Source organism: Simochromis diagramma, unplaced genomic scaffold (assembly GCF_900408965.1).
Source record: "Simochromis diagramma unplaced genomic scaffold, fSimDia1.1 OVJJ01000361.1, whole genome shotgun sequence".
Lineage (NCBI taxonomy): Eukaryota > Metazoa > Chordata > Actinopteri > Cichliformes > Cichlidae > Simochromis > Simochromis diagramma.
This window is the reverse complement of record NW_024386860.1, coordinates 935,153-953,907: the sequence shown is the minus strand read 5'-3', so window position 1 is coordinate 953,907 and position 18,755 is coordinate 935,153. Positions and strand designations below refer to the sequence as shown.

The following is an 18,755-nucleotide window of genomic DNA, read 5'->3' as shown; positions in this document are numbered from 1 at the left end:
TGTGGTGGACCCAGGTGCGAACACAAGAGAGTAGACCGGAGTAACTTATGAGTCTTCTCTATGAAGACTCAGAAAACCATGACAAAGACTGGTCATGAGGACATGGAGGACGCGACACAGACTGAATAAAACACAGAGACTAAATACACATAAGGGATGGTCAAGGGAAGTGGAAACACATGAGGGGGAACAGCTGATACACATGAACCTAATGACAGGACAGGAAAAGTGAAACTACATACACTGACATTAGACACAGACTTTCAAAGTAAAACAGGAAACATGGAGATTAGACGTGATCTGAACTGAACATAACCACACAGACATGACGCATGACAGGTAGACGCACGAACCAGGGAGACTGCGTACAGGAGGAGATAACATAAACACTAAGAAACAAAGGACTAAACAGCAACCTCAAAATAAACTAGATGAACTAAACTAGGGCACAAATGAATACAAAAGATACATAAAACTCAAACACTGGGTCGCTCGACCCAGGACCATGACACCATGTCCAGCAAGTGTGGAATAAACAGCTTTTCTAACTATTACAAAGAGATGACAAATACTCTATGACTGCTAAAGAAAAAGAGAACAATTAATCTGTATTCTTCAAATAATTTGTAAGCCATTTAGTTTCAAAGGTAGCTGGGGGGGGTGAAAACAGAAAAAACAAACATGATTTCTTGTAAACCACATGACTTGAGGGAAATCTGGCTTCAACTGACCAATGAGGAGATGGTTACACATTGTGAAACAGGAACACTTTCCAGGCTGCAAGCCAAGTAGCAATGTAAAACGGACTTTAATAAAATCAAACAGCTTGTTGTCAGAAATGTTGGTCTGGTGGTCTACTGAAACCTTTTAATAATTGACAAAAAAAACCACGTGTGTTAAACAACAGCATGCATCGAGCAACATGCTATATCTAGCAGTATTAAACTGTTATCATATTATGCCTTGAGTGTTTATGCATGCATTTTTTAAAGTTTTGTAATTGGTTTTAAGTTTTATAATCTGTTCATCTGCAGCAGAAAAAAACAGAGGGAGGGCATTAATGAGATCCAGATATTGTGAAACAGGGGTGAGTGACTTACAAAACAGCAGTTAATCTAAAGTCTGTGTCAAAGCAGGCAAAGTAATCAAAGCGGCGCGATGAAGTGCCACATTTTTGTGATACTGCTGCTGATATGGATCGCGGAGTGTTCAGCACAAAACAGGTAAATTTAGGAAGAATGAAGTGTAATGCTTTAATGGCTGATGTCTACTCATTTTAACTGATATATATAAATATATATAGAATTAACTAAAGTTTTTGTCTTCAAACAATTTCATAACCTTACAAATAAAATAAAAAATCACATGTTAGTATTCCCATATTTATTTCCTAATAATCAACTTGACTTAATGTAAGATACGCTCAAATATGCAGCACTGCAGATTGCATAGTTATCTAAAGATCAGATTATGTAAAACAGATTATTAAAAGATACAGTGTTCACTATCTTTCATTTTTTTGTGCAGATTCTTCATCTCAGGCCCGAAAGTCTTTCACGTGGGCGTTAATGAGAAAGTGTTTGTCCAGATGGGACCGGGTCATCTTAACGAACCTGTTAATCTCTACCTGAAGGATGAGAGCTCTAGTACTGTTGTGTCTGAGATGAAAACGGTTACGTGCACTAAAGAAGACAAGATTGAAATAGCTGAGCTCAAGGTATGCAAACTTCACACTCAAACAAAAAGCAAACAATAAAAGACAGGACTGAGATGTTACTACCCACTTTCCCTAACTTTATAATTTACATCTTTACAGCTAAACATGGATTCTCTGTTAGGATTGCCTCAATTTCCTTCTTACGTTATGCTCGTGGCAGAGAGCCAATCCTTCACACCCAACAGGAAGTTAACAAGGGTTCTGGTGTCAAAACACAGGGGCTACATCTTCATTCAGACAGCTCAGCCAATTTATAACCCAGCAGACAGAGGTAGAAACAAAGTAAAAGAAAATTAAATAATTCTACAGACTTTACCTAACAGTGATTATTTTGTGAAAAAGACATTTTATATTCCTTTTATGTTATCATTCTTTTAGTGAAGTACAGAATCTTCACTCTTGACCACACTATGAGGCCTCATGAGGAACCTGTCCACATATCAGTAATTGTGAGTTATAATTATTAATGTTATATATTTTCTTTATAAATGTCTTTGGTAATACAAGTTTGAAAGACAGAAACATATTCACTCTTTCTTGTCTTGGTCTGTGTTTGGTCACTGTATGACAGAATGCTGCTGGAAATAGAATAATGAAAATCATGAAGATTGCAAAGGGAGGAGTACTTCAAGACTCATTCCTCATACCTGATGTTTCTGAGTAGGTTACAAATTTCCAATGAAAGTGAAGATGTCAAGGAATTTTGACACTTACTGTACTTTGTTGTTCGTAAAGAACGGGTACTTGGAAGATTACTGCATACTATGAGGGTGATGAAGCAAATGCTGCCTTCAGAGAGTTCAAAGTTCAGAAATTTAGTAAGTTTACTATAAACTGATTCGTGCAATTGAGATCTTTTTTTTTAATTCACAGAAAGTATCTTTTGACTCTCATAACTTATTTACTAACTGTAGTTTTACCAAGCTTTGATGTGAACATCGTAATGGATCCGAAATATATTTTGCTGACCAACAAAGACCTTCAATTCACCATCTCAGCAATGTAAGTGCTAATTTTACTTCCATTAAACTAAGTCTTTCTTTGCAAATTCATGTCAAGAAATGTTAAAAGCTAAGGCTTTGGCATTGAGGTGATTTTGTCAACATCTTATCAGCAGGATGACTTTTAACAAATAGAACAGTTTAACTGTTTAACCAAGTCATTACCTGACCAAGGGCTGCCAGTATTCAAATAAGCACACTCATGCAATGAAAAATGCAAAAAACGTAAGGGAATCTGCAAGTCTACTGTAGCACGATTTGAAAAATGAAATGAATGTCACATAATGACTCATTATGACACACGATGGTCCTTGCAGCCTCTGATCACTTACCAGGTGAAAACCTGGAGTTTGAGATTGGGCATTTTCTCTTCCATAATTATTTCCTATGCAGTGAAAATAATAAAACTTTTTATTAACTTGGATTCAGCAACAAAAAATATTCACTGCTTGAGTCAGACCATTTAATGCTTGGATTGACTGTCTCAAGTGTAAATATACTATTGCATTTTTAGACTATCTTTGCTCCAGTTAACAGTTGTTTTCTTTAGGTACACACATGGTGAAAAAGTTAAAGGTGCTTATCACTGCCAGTTTGGATTTGTAAAAAAAGATGGCTCTGGCGGTCAGGAAATGACTTTTATCAAGGGACTGGAGCAGACCGGTTCGGTGAGGAAATCCATCCAAAATTCACAATGCAGCTAATTTTAAAATGAGTAACAAACTGCATGCCATTATTGTTTCATTTTATGAAAACTTCTCTGTTTCTTGCAGGTCAAAGATGGAAATGCAAAGGTTTCTCTTTTGTTAAATGAGACAAATGCAAAACTTCAGAGGCAGCTGAAAACAACCCTCTCTAAGATGCAGGAAAATGGAGATCGATTGTTTTTGAGAGTGTTTGTCACAAACATACAAAGTAAAGGAGACATTTACATTCATCAATATATCTGAGTTTGTTTTTGGTTATTTTATTTGAAATCATAGATATTAGAGAGTATTTAATTGTTGTAAACATTGTGGTTTCATATAGCAGTGCATAATACAGAATTTCTGGAGCTACATTTAATTATTGCATTTAATAAGTAAAAGTTCCAATATAATAAATCTATTGATAAACTCATTAAGACATGGAGAAATATTAATGCGACCTTTTATTTTTCTTGATAATACTGTGTAAATTCTTTGGCCTAGGTGGTGAAATACAAGAGGCAGAAGTTTACCTGCGAATCTTCGCCCACAAATACACGATAGACCTCTCTCGAACTCGATCTCATTTTATTCCTGGATATCCACTGGACGTGGTGGTATGTCTGAAACTAACACATGGGAATAGTTACACAAATTACTGTAATGATCTTTAATATAACACTTTTCTTTGTTTTTCATATAGGTGCTCGTGCGTCTGCCAGATGGCTCTCCAGCAGCTGGTGTGCCAGTAAATATTAATTTACCAACATCACAGCCTTGGGAAGGCACCACTGATCAAGAGGGGGCACTGTTCAGTACTTTTAATGTTCATGATAAAGCTGATATTACAGTTGAAGTTAGTATCCCCAAACTTATTCAAAGGTGTTGTTTAACAGATTTGATTCCAGTTTTAACTGTTCATTCATCTGCCTCCAACAGGTTTCTACAAATGGATTACGAGAGAGAAAAATAATGCGACGTGCTTCCTCTCAACATGACAGCTACCTTTACATGACTTTTACCAGCAGGATCTACTCTGTGAATGAATTCCTTACCATAACATTCAACACCATCAACAGCCCACGCAGTGGATATATACACTACATGGTCAGAAATATCTGACTAAATGCAATATTGTGTATTCTCATAAAGGAGCAGCATTTTGTCTTGATTAAACACGTTTTAATTGTCTTTGTTTCAGGTCTTAAGCCGGGGAATTGTAGTAAACACCGGCTCACTCCCACTTGGTATATCAGCTAAACACCGACTGCAGATAACACATAATATGGTTCCATCTTTCCGTGTGATTGGCTACTATCACAACACTAACGGTCACGTCATAGCTGATTCAGTGTGGGTAGATGTCAGGGATGAATGTGAGCTAAATGTCAAGGTAAGTAAACAGAACAGATAAAAGTGCAGCACGAGCAGAGAAAGCAAAACTATTTCAAATGTGTGCGCTTTAACAAATTTTTACTAACATTTAACTAATGGAGGTGTACAAACATTGCATATATTTAAATAATTTGGATTTTTAAATTGCCTACATCTACATCTACATGTATTTATATTGATATATTTATTTGATTTTGGTTTGAGAAGTCTATTTGTATTATTTGAATTTTCCTTCACTAAACCAAAAAAATAAATCCTGGTATATCTTAAATGTCTTAATTTAGGTACAACCCAAAGGTACCCTTGCACCTAACAAACATTTAAAGATAGACTTTGATCTACATGGGAACAGCGCAACAGTGGCTTTGCTGGCTGTGGATAAGGCCTTCTACGCTCTCAATGCTGACAATAAACTCACACCCAAACAGGTTACAGTCTCACACACTACTTTCATACTTATGGTATTTTTTGTCATTTATAGGTAATCATAGTAGTAAGTCTAAGCTTTTCTTCTCAATTGTCAGGTATTCTCTAGTATGAACTCATATGATCTGGGTTGTTCCTATGGTGGTGGACCTGACTCAGCATCAGTTCTGTTAGACAATGGCTTGGCTTCTGTATCTAATGACCAGTTTCTGTGGAGAAAGGGTAAGAAAAAAAAGTTTTTCTTCATTTAGTTAAAGGAACATTAGGTAATTTTTTGAGGTTATTTAATTGATTAGTGTGTAATTATATCTTCCACCAAGTTGATGACTCCTTGAAACTTTTTTTAATACATTATTGAAATAATCCAATAAAATATACATAGGAGCGGGCACAGCTCTGTGGAAGCCACCATGTCGTCCCACCATCCTGAATACAGTAGCTGAGATGGACAGGGCCTTTCTACTTGGTTTCATTTTATGTATGCGATTAGAGACTAGCCATTTACGTAGTATTGCCTATTGCCTATATATTTTATCAAGATCACAAAAAGCTCTTTCAAAGTTTATATGACTATTCAACATTTGTACTTTTATATCTATATCATGTCCTTTTCATAATGACTTTCTACTCCTACTTATCTGCTTCCTCCACAATTGCCCCGTCCTTTTTCATATCCACCTCATTATCTTCCTCGCACCAATCCCCGTCTCGTGAACTGAAGTCAGGACCCTAACACACAAAAATGTGAAGAAACATGCTTATTTCCTCTCGACATTGTTGTAGAGCTCTGTTATGCTATTTTAATGTAGTAAAAGGCCCTGTTTTTAGAAAGAAAACTAACAACCTCTGTTAATTAGTACCAAGGTGTTCTGAATGCCATAGCAGTCGTTACTTCATATTATTATGATATCTTTAGGTTATTTTCCTTTTTAAAATACAATGAGTGTCTTTTAAGGAATTGTATTTTATGTAGACTTCACTGTTTAAATAAAAAATTGTATTTTCTGACTTTGAGAATAAAGCTTCAGAGTTTTCAATCCAACCATAAACACAACACTTTCTCATCCATACATACATACATACATCCACTCTCTTCTGCTTATCCTTTTCAGGGTCATGGGGGGGTGGGGGCTGCTGGAGCCTATCCCAGCTGTCTTAGAGCAAGAGGCAGCCTACTCCCCGGGCAGGTCGCCAGTCTATCACAGGGCTAACACATGAAAACAATCATTCACACTCACATTCATACCTGCATTCACATCTATGGGCAATTTAGTTTCCAATTAACCTATCCCCACTAACTGCATATCTTTGGACAGTGGAAGGAAGCACTTTCGCTTTTCCAAATTATTTCCTACAACCACAGCTAATAAATACGTATTACATTTTTTTATTCCATTCGAATCATTTTTCTGTTGCTTTCCTGCTTCTCTCCTACTACTAGATTTTGGTTGTAATTCTTCATTAACACGACAAAGACGCTCAGTGGACCTTCAACCCGAAATGATGGCCTTGAGTAAGAAGATTCTAGTATTAAAACTTTGGTCTGATGGTATAAAATATTTTTTGCAAGAACATGCTAAATGTGTCTTTTATTTTCTTTAGAATTGAACTACACAGAGAAAGAACTGCAAAACTGTTGTGTTTATGGATTTTCTCAAATCCCGATGGAACGAACATGTCGGGAAAGAGCTGATCGGGTCCTTCTAGTGAAAAAAAATCCAACTTGTGCTGAAGTGTTTTTAAAGTGCTGCCTTGAAGCGGAGCGTCTAAGACAAAAAAAGATCCAGGAAGAACTCCAAAAAGGATTTGGCAGGAGTGAGATGAAACTGACACTTTATGCTGACACTTTAAAAATCATCTTGAGTAGCATTTAATAGCTGTAGCTTAATTATCAAAGTCTGACTTTGACTGACTTTGACTTTTTCTGGCTTTTAGCTGCATCCGTTGCTGATATAGAGGAGTTCTTCTCAGAAACCTCTCAGTATATCCGAAGATATTTTCCTCCAAGCTTTGGTTTTGTGGAATTTGACGTCTCCAACAAAAAAACGTAAGCATTTTTAATGTACCTTTAATATATATATATATATATATATATATATATATATGTAGACTACATGCCTTTGGAGCAGAGGATCGCATGTTCGATTCCCACCTGGGGTGTCTGTATCCAGTAAGGGTCCTAAGGCTAGACCTCCCATGCTAAGCGAACCTACCGCAGACATGAGCGAGACAGATAAATATGAGGCATACCGGCTTGGATGTTGCCCGGATGAACAAGGTCCGTGTCAGGTGTTGAGGAACCAGGGCACCCTGACGAGAAGTGGGCTACTGGAACAAGAAGGCATCGGTGGGCAAGAGACGAAAATAGGGCGTTGTTGGAATGCTACTACACAAGTAATCCTCGTGGAAGGGGCTACATGAATAGGATGAGGGACCTATGGAATCTTCGATACCCAACATCCACAATGACGGCGAAACAACTAGTAGCTCAGTGTTCCAACATTCGAAAGAAGGGACGGCTCTCAAAGCTAGAGATTGACGAGGTACAACACAAATGCTGAGCCAGGACGCCAGGTCAGGAAGGTGATATGATCAACCCCACCCGAGATTGGGTACCAAGCACCAAGTGCGATAGAAGAAGGATCGTTGAGTGCGAGAGGAAGTGACCTGAAAGATAGGATCATGGCCAAGCTTGAAACCTGAATCCCCCGTAGCCGGTTACCAAGTCTACATGAAGTACCCTCAGAAGGTCTGTTAGACTATGTTAATGCAGCACTGTGGACGATACCTACAGCCACCATTACCGAGACTAACAAGCTGATCTACACCACGGCAGCAGTGATCAGTGAGATGCTTGGCTACAGCCACAAGGGGCAGTACCCTCCATGGAGAAGGAGGCAAGAGGCTAAGATCAAGGTAGTAGGGAGGGAGGTTAGCCAACTATCGGAGCTATACAAGATCAACAGGAGTCTAAGAGCCTTCATCAGGTAACAGTAGTCCCAGTGATAATCGGAGCACTAGGTGCGGTGACTCCCAAACTAGATGAGTGGCTCTAGAAGATCCCAGGAACAACATCGGAGATCTCTGTCCAGAAGCGCACAGTCCTAGGAACAGGTAAGATAATGGGCAGGACCCTCAAGCTCCCAGGCCTCTGGTTAGAGGACCCGAGCTTGAAGGATTGACCGCCCACAGGGGCGAGTGAGGAATTTATTTTTTTTTATATACACAAATCCATTTCCAGTCAAATACAGTTGTTCGATGCATAATGACACCATGCAGTTGCTTTGTTTATGTACTCATCTTAATTGTTGTTGCTTGAATAATGTGTGATTATTTCACTTAAGCAGCTTATCTTTGAACCCCCGTATAAACTGTGTCATTTGTCTGATTGATTTGATTTAATTTGATTTCTCTTCATCAAAAACTCTTATAGCTACTCATTGCTCCTTCCTGATTCCATTACCACATGGGAGATTCAGGTTGTCACATTATCTCCATCCACAGGTAATCATAACTGTCCTTTACAAACACATCACAGATATTTGACTGGATCTCATTAACTGCAACTTACTTCTATTCTGTGTTTCACTCAGGTTTCTGTGTCGATAAACCACTTGAGATCAGAGCCTTTAAGAGGTCATTTGTGTCTCTGAGACTGCCCTCATTTGTGAAAAAATTTGAACAGCTGTCAGTTTCACCTGTTATCTACAACTATGATGACTCCGAACTGCAGGTAGATTAACCTCAACATCAGTGCTGAGTGTCACTGGAAACAGTAACTACTTTGTGTGGAATAAGTAAAGATTTTTTTGTCTTCTTGGACACCTGCATGTTCACAGGTGGCAGTGCACATGGAACAAACTGAAGGACTTTGCTCTCCTGGTTCAGCCACGAAATCATCTTATGTTAACATTACTCTTGCACCCCAATCCTCTCAGTTTGTCTCCTTCTCTGCTGTGCCCATGGTCGCTGGTTCAATACCCATCAAAATACGTCTCTATGATATGGAGAATAGCTTTGGAATAGATGCAATAGAAAAAACTTTAAATGTGCAGGTGAGTGAAATGTATAAGATACTTTTATGGCAGTCTGAGTTCCAAAAACAAGGCATACTATAAACTGGTTGTCTTCTATCTTATGTTGTAGAGAGAAGGATTAGAAAAGAGAGATCAAGAAACCAGTGTCCATAACTTAGATGGTGAGTGGGTTTGTATTTCTGATGGATAGTTTAATGTCAGTCATAGTTATTGTTCTCCTTTTTATACTTATCTCTGTTATGATAGGAAGAAGCACAAAGACTATCACTATTGACGGATCCTTACCAGATGACACAGTCCCTGACTCCAGCTCCAATATATTTGTTTCAGTAGAAGGTAGACACTGAGACACAGACATAAAATTTGTTGACTTTTATAAATACCTGACATCTTCTTATTTAATTTCTCTCATTCAACAGGGAATGGCTTTGGTGATTCATATGCAAGAAAGCTTCTTTCTACTGAAAGGGTTGCTGAAATGATTGTTTTGCCAACTGGATGTTTAGAGCAGACAATGTCAAAACTGGGACCTACAGTTTTAGCTTTCCGGTACCTTGACTTGAGCAATCAGTGGTTTGAGCTGCCACCTGGCAGCAGAGATCATGCTCTTAATAAACTTGAGCAAGGTAGGAAGACATGAAAAAATATCCTTATTAGGTGCTAAATATGCTACAAATTAAAATTGTTTTATAATTTATAGATTCACTGGTCAGTCCACATACAATTATTCGGATCTTAAAAAAGTTACCATTTGACCTCTCCGAAGGATTTCTTGAACAAATATTTTAGCATGAAGTTCACCTTAGTTTAATGATGTTAGAGCTGAGTTACAGGCTCTTGAAATATACTGTAGCTCAATTTAACCAGTCTCCTGTCCCACATGGTAATACAACACCATCAAGTATACACAGCATGTACTTTTTAAAAAAAGTTTTCTCTAGTGACTTATCAGAAAGCAAGTAAAACATTAAGGATGTGAGTGCTTTTTTCTGTACTCTGCATCATCAAATTGGTAAAGTTTTGCTCAATAGCAATTGAAGAACAAATCCTAATGAACAAATGCAGGACTTTTTAGATTATTTTTTTTGGATTGGGTGCATAATAAACCAAAAATGGAGCTTGAATGTGTTTTTAGCTTAAAAGATTTCATGTGGCTATCTCCTGTAGTTCAGAAGCTATGAGGGCTCAAATATGTTGGAAAAAATTATGCAAACAAAAAAGATTAAAATTTTTGACTGTGGTAAAAATCAATAGAATAAAGGTTAAAAAAAAATACATAACCTTATTAAATATGTTAAAGTTATTGTAAAAAAAAAAATCATACTTGAAATGCACTGAAATGCACTCACAAATTTTTTTATGGAATAACTTTCCGTGTTTTAATTAGGGGAAAAGTCAGTTTTGTGTCACAAATCATCACTATGCTTGTATTTCGCCTTCGTGATTCATATATGTATTCATATATATATAGTAATGAACTGACACTTTTATAAGCACAGTGTACTTTTTTGCTAGGCAGTAAACACATCACAAGCTATAGAAGGCATGATGGAGCCTATGGTACATTGAGTTATGTGCCATCGAGTAATTGGTGAGTATGGGTTTATATAACTCTTCTTTAGTTTTGGATGTAAAGTAGTAATTTGAATCTCACTTTATATTTATATTTTAAAATCTCCATTATGAATAATAATGAATCAACCTTTTCACTTTGTTTTTTCATGTTCTCAGGGTGACTGCTCTTATAGTAAAAATGTTTTCATTTGTGACTCAGCGTCAGACTAATGAAGAACGGAAGAACATCAGATTAGGAGAAGACATCAGAAGATCAGTCAGTTACTTGCTCTCAGTCCAGAAACATGATGGGTCATTCAGTGACCCAAATCCTGTGTTACACAAAGGAACCCTGGTAAATTCTCGCAAAATAAATGTATTGTGCATATTAGAACTAGGGGTGCAACGATACTCATATCGATATTGAACCGTTCGATACAGTGCTTTCAGTTCGGTACGCATATGTATCAAACAATACAATTTTTTTTTTTTTTTTTATCAACTTTTCTTCTGACGATGCTGTCTGTGTTGAGAGCTCAGTGGATCTGCGTTCGACTACTCCGCCTAGGCTGCACTGTTGAGCGCAGATCCACTGAGCACAGCGCAAGCTAGCAAGACAGAAGCTAAGCTCATTGCAAAATGGCAAATTGAACCTCCCCCACCCTCATTCAGATCTGGCCTTTGGAACTATTTTGGTCTTTTTTTTATTATTATTATTGTATCTTTATTTCAGACATATACAGAAAAAAACAATATGTACACAAGTACACATACTTGCATTTACAAATACGAATATATATGTAAATACACACATATGTGCTCAGATAAAACAAAAAAGAAAATAAATAAAACAAAACAGAGTCTTCATGTGACGTATGACCCTGAAGGTAAGCACATCATGGACAAAAGTAAAACATTATGTCGGATGTGCCACGCAATGCTCAATTACATGGGTGGGAACTACTGGCTCGTTAACGTGTTGACACCGTCCAGCCCCACGCACGGGGCGATCTGCGGTAGCTCGTTAACGGAGATTTGCCGTGTTGTGGCGGTAACGTCATTTCAGATTAACGCTGACAGCACTAGTGGGAACACAATGAATATGACTGCACATTTACGCCGACATCATCCTAGTGCAAAGACAAGTGGAAGCAGACAAAAACAACAAGCACGCATGCTACAAACTTTACCCGAGTCATTTAGACAGCCGTTAGCACATGATTCTCCTTATGGGGACCTGATATGTTTAATATGCTGCTGAGAGTATGCCCCAGAAGAAGCGTATAGTATAGCTTTTATTTTGGAAAGAACCATTTCTCCGTAATAAACTCTCTTTTCCAAAGATGAGTGATTTCTCGATCAGATAGATTTATTTTTTTATTACTTTGTTGTTTCCGCAACATTAAATTTAAAAACTGTACTTTTGAGTTTAAATATATATTTATAATTTTAATAAATGACAAATTAAAAAAGCATGAACATTTTTTTGTATCGAAAAAATATTAAACCGTGACACCAAAGTATCGAACCGAACCCTGAATTTTGTATATCGTTGCACCCCTAATTAGAACATTAGGGGTATAAACAGATGACAAATTAAAGGAAAAGTCATAAAGTCTTGGTTGGCCCATTTCCATCCTGATGGCAGCGGTTTCTTTGCAATAGTCATCATCTTTAAATCTAACTAAAACACAAAGAAGGGAATATTTTTGGAAGAAGAACATACTATTTTACTATCAGAGCTCCAGACACTGGTCGAGTCAATGTCAAGTTACACTAAAGCTGTTCTGGCAGCATGTGATGGGCCAATGCACTGCATTTTATAATGTTCATTCTTTTCCTTTAATTTGTCTCCCATTTAGATCTAAATACAACAAACCAAAATACAGTGATCTGAGTGCAACTTTGTATCTGTGTGTTTAATCTAGATAGACAAAGACCAAGATGCATCAGTGACTGCTTTCATAACTCTTGCACTGTACCGGTCCGTTGAATTTCTCCAGCCTGATATGCAAAATAAAGTGGTGAGTGGTGATATTAAAAACCAACTGTACTGTTTTTACTAGTTTTGAGTAATTTTGACTACAAGTGGGTAATTGTAGTCAGTCTGGTATCTGAGTCCAGACTGCAGTTTAACAGCGTTTAAATGATAAACTCTGATGGAATATTACACAAAAGAGAAAAATAACCAAAGCATATGCCAAATTTCCTGCTTTTGTAGTGGTGAGCACGCTCACAAATGATCAGTTATTCCGGTGCATTTAATTAGAAGCACTAGGTTGCTACTTACCTTCCTAATTCCTATGAAAGGCGTCAGGATGTACTTAGTGTTTCACCTGCAGGGAGTCCTGTGAAAAACGTTCTATATATTAGCATTACTGTTGCTATTTAGATAAAAACAGGACATTCATCAGGTTCAGGGACAAAAAATAATTGATGCTACATTGAGAATTGTTAATTTTTATTTGCCACAGTTAGCCCATAATTCACAACAAATATGAGCAAAAAATGATTCACCACCTTCATGTTATTCTCTTCCAGAGACCAAGTATTTCCTCTTCAACATCATATCTCCAGTCACTCGCAGTGGAGCTGCAGCATCCCTATGCTGTCGCCATTACAGCCTATTGCCTCTCAGTGTGCATGCCAAATACAACAGATCATTCACATATATGGAAAAAAGTGGAAGCAGCGGCTATTAAAGGCATGTCCAGTACAAGAAAATGAGTGTGGGCACTATACATACAATAATCTATTACTATGACCAAATTATATCTGCTGTCTCTTCCTATATTATCATATAATGTCTAATTTTTGTATAATTATTCTGTTTTTTTTTAATTTTTTATTAGGAACGAATGACTGCTATTTTTGGGCAGTTAATGACAGCCCAAAGCTGGATGCTATCACAATAGAGACGACAGCCTACGTCCTTCTAACTGCTGTTCAGCTTGGGCATATAAACTGGGCAGAGAGAGCAGCCTGTTGGTTAAACTCCAGAGAAAACTATTATGGAGGCTTCAAGTCAACACAGGTGATTAGGCTAGAGCTGGAGAATCCATCTTTGTGTGGAACTCCTGTTTCCCCTGTTGTTTAACACCATTTATTCACTGTCAGGGAAGACATGTCAACCATTATATTATTAAGAATTCTTACCATTCCCAGGATACCCTCATGGCCCTGGAAGCCCTCGCAGAGTACGAGTTAAAAAAGCCTCCCAGTCCAGAACCAAAACTGAAAGCAGATTTCACATCCGCTGGAAGGAATGAAATTGTAACACTTCAACTAGAAAATAAGAAGGAAAAAGTAGAGACCAGCCTGAAGGTATCATAAAGCAATGCGCTCAAACATATCTATATGATATTAAACCTCATTCTAATTTTATTTTATTTTATTTTTTTGCGTTGTCCTAGAAATTTACAGGGAACAACATCACCGTGCATCTGACTGGAAAAGGAGAAATTAAGCTTAAAGTATGTTGGATTCACATCTTTGTTTTATATATTATCAATCAGATCTATAATTGACTCTAAATGTCCCTTATAGATTGTTAAGGCTTACCATTTATTGGAACCCAAGGATGATTGTGACCAGGTGTCTATCAGTGTCAGAGTGGAGGGGAAAGTGAAGTACACTGGTGAGATTTGTAAATGCTAACAAATCACAACTACTGATAAAAGGCACACACTTACATTAATCTTTGTCTATCTAGCTCCGATATTAGAAAATTATGAATACTATGACTACGATGATGCGAAACAAGACCAGGAAGACCTGGGACGAACAGCCATTGAGGGGTCTGGTGCTCACACCCGATACAGGAGAGAGATTGATAATAACTTCAGTCCAAAAGAGGCTGTTACCTACACTGTCTGTGTCAGGTTAGTTAAATGAGATCCAGTAAATTCATATTTACTTTTCATGAATATGAATTCAGAGTATGAGCTGTGCAGTTCAAAAAACAAACACAAAAAAACATTTCAATGTCTTTCTCAATGTCCTTTTGTTTTTTGTCTTCATGGTCATAGTAAGAAGAGGAATCTTACAGGAATGGCCATTGCCGATATTACATTATTGAGTGGATTTGAGGCTAAAACGGAGGACCTGGATAAGGTTGGTATTCTTCACCATTACTCCCATTACAAAGTAAGAGAAGATTTTCTAGACATGTACAAATCTCGATGCCACAGTAATTATTTACGCTGAAGGGGAATTGCACGTAGTGTGCTTCATTTTAACATTCTTTGAGGCAATCTTTGTGAGAGTTGCACTGTGACATAAATACAAGTGCTGGGGTGTCATTCTGATAATTAGAAATTACAAAAATGTAAAAAATAAACATAAAATAAGACAAGAAGCCTATATGGAAGGTTCGATCCTGTATAAACTGTATTATACTACTTCCAAGTAAGTTCGTCATACTCAGGAAACTAACATTAGTAATCAGACTTAGTGGTTACATAAAAGGTGGTTATCAGCTGGTGTTATCAGCGTGAGAACATGAAATCATTTCACAGCAGTGTGTAACCGGGCTGCTGACCAACATGAGGACGAGGTGCCAGGCTTTTATAGCTGTGTATGGTTCTTCCACATGGTGCTGGAGCCCATATTTGTGAAACAAATGAATTAAGATGCAAACATGTCTTGTTGCTTCACACTTCAATCACTCAATCCAATAAACAACACCAAACAAGAGTCAACAGGAGTATAAGCTGTTTTGGCATTGGCAGAGCAGCCTGCATGCTTAAATGTTGCTTCACCCAGAAAGGCATTTTAGAATAGAATAGAATAGAATTCAACTTTATTGTCATTGCACGTGTCACAGGTACAGGGCAATGAAATGCAGTTTGCATCCATCCAGAAGTGCTTTAACCATGATATAGATATATTGCAATATATATTAGCAATAATATAGATATGTAAGTATATTACAGAAATGGGTCTATTATGGTATGTTATAATGTACACAGTATGAAGTATGTTATGAATATTCTATAACTATAAGTATATACAGGCTATGAACAGGATATAAATATGAAATAAAAAAAACTATACAGAAATCTGAGATATACAGTTATACAGAAATGTGAACTATGCAAGTTATAAACAGTTGTAGGATTAAAAATTATCGTATGTACAGAATGATTATTTACACAGAACTATACATATATATTTTGCTTACAAATGTGGCGTCATTTAAGGGTAAAACACAGGCTTTCTGGCAGTATAAGATTTCTTGTCAAGAAGTATTGTTACAACAAAGAAAAAACTGACCAAACACAAGTGATCTTACTTTTTGTGCTAAGTTTAAAAACACAATTGATAACCTTAATAAGACGGTTTTGCAAATTTACAGTAAACAAATACAAGCCTTTAGTTTTCTCTGTTAAAGAGTTATATCTATTAAAAAAAAAAAAACTTATGAAAAAAATGTATTTAGTCTTTAGATCTTTTCTTTATCTATGTGTGAAGTTATTTTAAGTTAGCTATATTTAACATACAGAAATCTCATTTAACTCAAGAAAAAAAGATTTTGTGGTTTCAAAGAGCACATCAAAAATATTATAATAAAAGTTACATGTGAAACTGGAATGACCTGTACTCACACTGAAACTTCAGAAGATTCTTTTTTTCTGCTAAAATGCAAAATTGTTTAATTCTTTTTTTCCACAGTTAAAAGATTCTCCTGAACATTACATTGACCATTATGAGACGTATTTTGGAAGACTTCTGATTTACTTCAACGAGGTATGGATGAATTCAGGTTATGGAAAATAAATGTGCTTGTCAAATGTTAGATTTACTTTTTTAACTCTGTGAAGGTGAAAGAGGATGAGGAATGTATTAGTTTTGAAGCTAAACAACTGGTACCAGTTGGGCTTCTACAGCCTGCTCCAGCCACATTCTATGATTATTATGAACCAGGTAAGACTGTCGTTCTTTCTTTCTCTCTTTATACAAACACATATGCGATCTCTTTTATTGAATAGGACTTCATAAATAGTACTATGTGTTTTTCTTACAGACAGAAAGTGTACTGTGTTCTACTCTGCACCACAAAGAAGCAAGATGGTATCCAAACTGTGTTCAGAGGACGTGTGCGAATGCGCAGAAAGTACAAAAAAAATTTAGTACACTACAATGACACCCCCAAATCTAAAACAGCCGTCTAAAATCAAAATAAAAACTGAATGCAGTGATTTTCAGATTTCATAAAGTCATATTTTATTCAAAATAAAACTGAAAAGATATTAAATGTTTAAACTGCTTAAAATGTTTTAAAAAAAATAGCCCATTTTTAATTGAAAGGCAGCAACACATCTCAAAAAACAAAAGTCTGTAAATTTCTGTATATGTCTGAAATAGCGCTGGACTTTTGGGAGATGAATGTTGTCCAATTCTTGTTTGATACAGGATTCGAGATGCTCGACACCTGTGGGTCTTTTTTTGTCATATTTTACATTTTGTCAAGCACCAAATGTTTTCACTTGGGCAGAGGTCTGGACTACAGGCAGACTAGTTGAGCACCCAGGCTCGTTACTAAAATATCATGTTTCTTAACTTGATGCTTTGTATGGTTTTACATTGTCTTGCTGAAATATTCAAGACCTTCCCTGATATATATTGCCTGGATAGCAGCATATGTTGCTCTGCAATGCATACAGACCTTTCAGAATTGAGGGTGCCTTTCGAGATGTGCTAATATATGACTTTGATGAAGCCAATAGCTGTATTCACAGAAAAGTGATCCTGAGTCCATGCTGGGACTTCCATAACAGAAACATGTCTGTTTTTAATTTTATGCAATTTTGTGTAAAAAAACAATCAAAAAAATATAAGTGTCTTGACTTTTTAAAAATCTTTTTATAGGACCCTGCCATACCCTACAAAAAACATTTGATCCAAGACAAAAAATTTGGAAGGTTACCCGTGTCCAACATGCTTGCTCCTTCCCTATCGTAGATTACGGTCAGTATTCTAAACAAGACATTTACGTGAAAAGAATCAAATATTAATTGTTTCCTATTTAGCTTGTTAGCATTTTTGGGGGTGTTAATCACTGCATTATTTCTTTATTTGTTTTGTATTCCAGCATACATTGTTGAGGTCTCCCGTATTTCTGTGAAGAGTAACTTTGAGTTGTACACCACTCTTATAATTGAGGTTCTCAAATCGAGTAAGTGAACTATTGTTGCCTTTCATTATGTTTATTTGAAGACTTTCTTTAAATATAATAATTATAATCCTTCTACTAGATAACGATGTGTTGGTGAGTAAGAACTCTGTCCGAGTGTTTGCTAAGAGGGTTCACTGCAAAGGAAAACTAGACATGGGGAAACAGTATCTCATCATGGGCAAAGATGGCACCACAAAAGATACAAGTGGAATGTAAGTATATCAGGGATATTAAGGAAAGATTTCAGAGAACGATTCTCTCTTCATTGCTTTCTTCTTTTTATAGGATGCAGTATCTGCTGGAATCAAACACGTGGGTTGAAAAAAAGCCTTCAGAAGAATGTAGTAAAAGTGCTAATAGAAAGCCTTGTAGGCATTTTAATGACTTTGTACAAGAGTACATGATAGATGGCTGCAGACAGTGAAACAAACTGCTTTCACTGTCATTTTAATGGAGCTTGATTAAATGACTTTCCCATCAGATACACGATTAGCATGAGTGCTTAGAGCTTTTGTTGTTTTTCTTATACTTTTTGGCTTATTCTACTACCACGTCACAGTACATAGCTATACATGTATGCTCTGCATCTATCTAGCTACCTATAAATCAAAATGATAAAACCTTGAAACATATACAGTAAGTACAGTAAGACATTGGTAGACATACTGAGTGTGACTCCATCACTTTGTAATGTGATCTTTCATATGCAAAACAACGGTCTGTGTTTCATGTAAAATAAAAACATCTTCATGCTATAGAGAA

General features: G+C 36.7%; 1 protein-coding gene across 1 annotated transcript; it reads left to right on the top strand.

Annotated features, from left to right (window-relative positions):
* The first annotated feature begins 1,086 nt into the window (after nt 1-1,086).
* LOC120732162 (complement C4-B-like) lies at nt 1,087-18,755 on the top strand. Its single transcript, XM_040029556.1, has 41 exons — nt 1,087-1,223; nt 1,528-1,717; nt 1,817-1,988; nt 2,096-2,166; nt 2,289-2,377; nt 2,453-2,535; nt 2,632-2,719; nt 3,269-3,386; nt 3,492-3,633; nt 3,909-4,021; nt 4,108-4,260; nt 4,344-4,511; nt 4,606-4,797; nt 5,084-5,227; nt 5,324-5,447; nt 6,667-6,738; nt 6,828-7,040; nt 7,161-7,272; nt 8,659-8,729; nt 8,819-8,958; nt 9,065-9,280; nt 9,372-9,423; nt 9,509-9,598; nt 9,682-9,888; nt 10,778-10,853; nt 10,994-11,171; nt 12,745-12,840; nt 13,358-13,520; nt 13,669-13,850; nt 13,982-14,140; nt 14,230-14,289; nt 14,363-14,453; nt 14,529-14,697; nt 14,845-14,929; nt 16,490-16,564; nt 16,639-16,741; nt 16,842-16,931; nt 17,687-17,785; nt 17,910-17,993; nt 18,073-18,205; nt 18,279-18,755. Exons 1-41 carry the CDS (start codon nt 1,159-1,161, stop codon nt 18,415-18,417), a joined length of 5,067 nt encoding a protein of 1,688 aa, XP_039885490.1. The 5' UTR covers nt 1,087-1,158; the 3' UTR covers nt 18,418-18,755.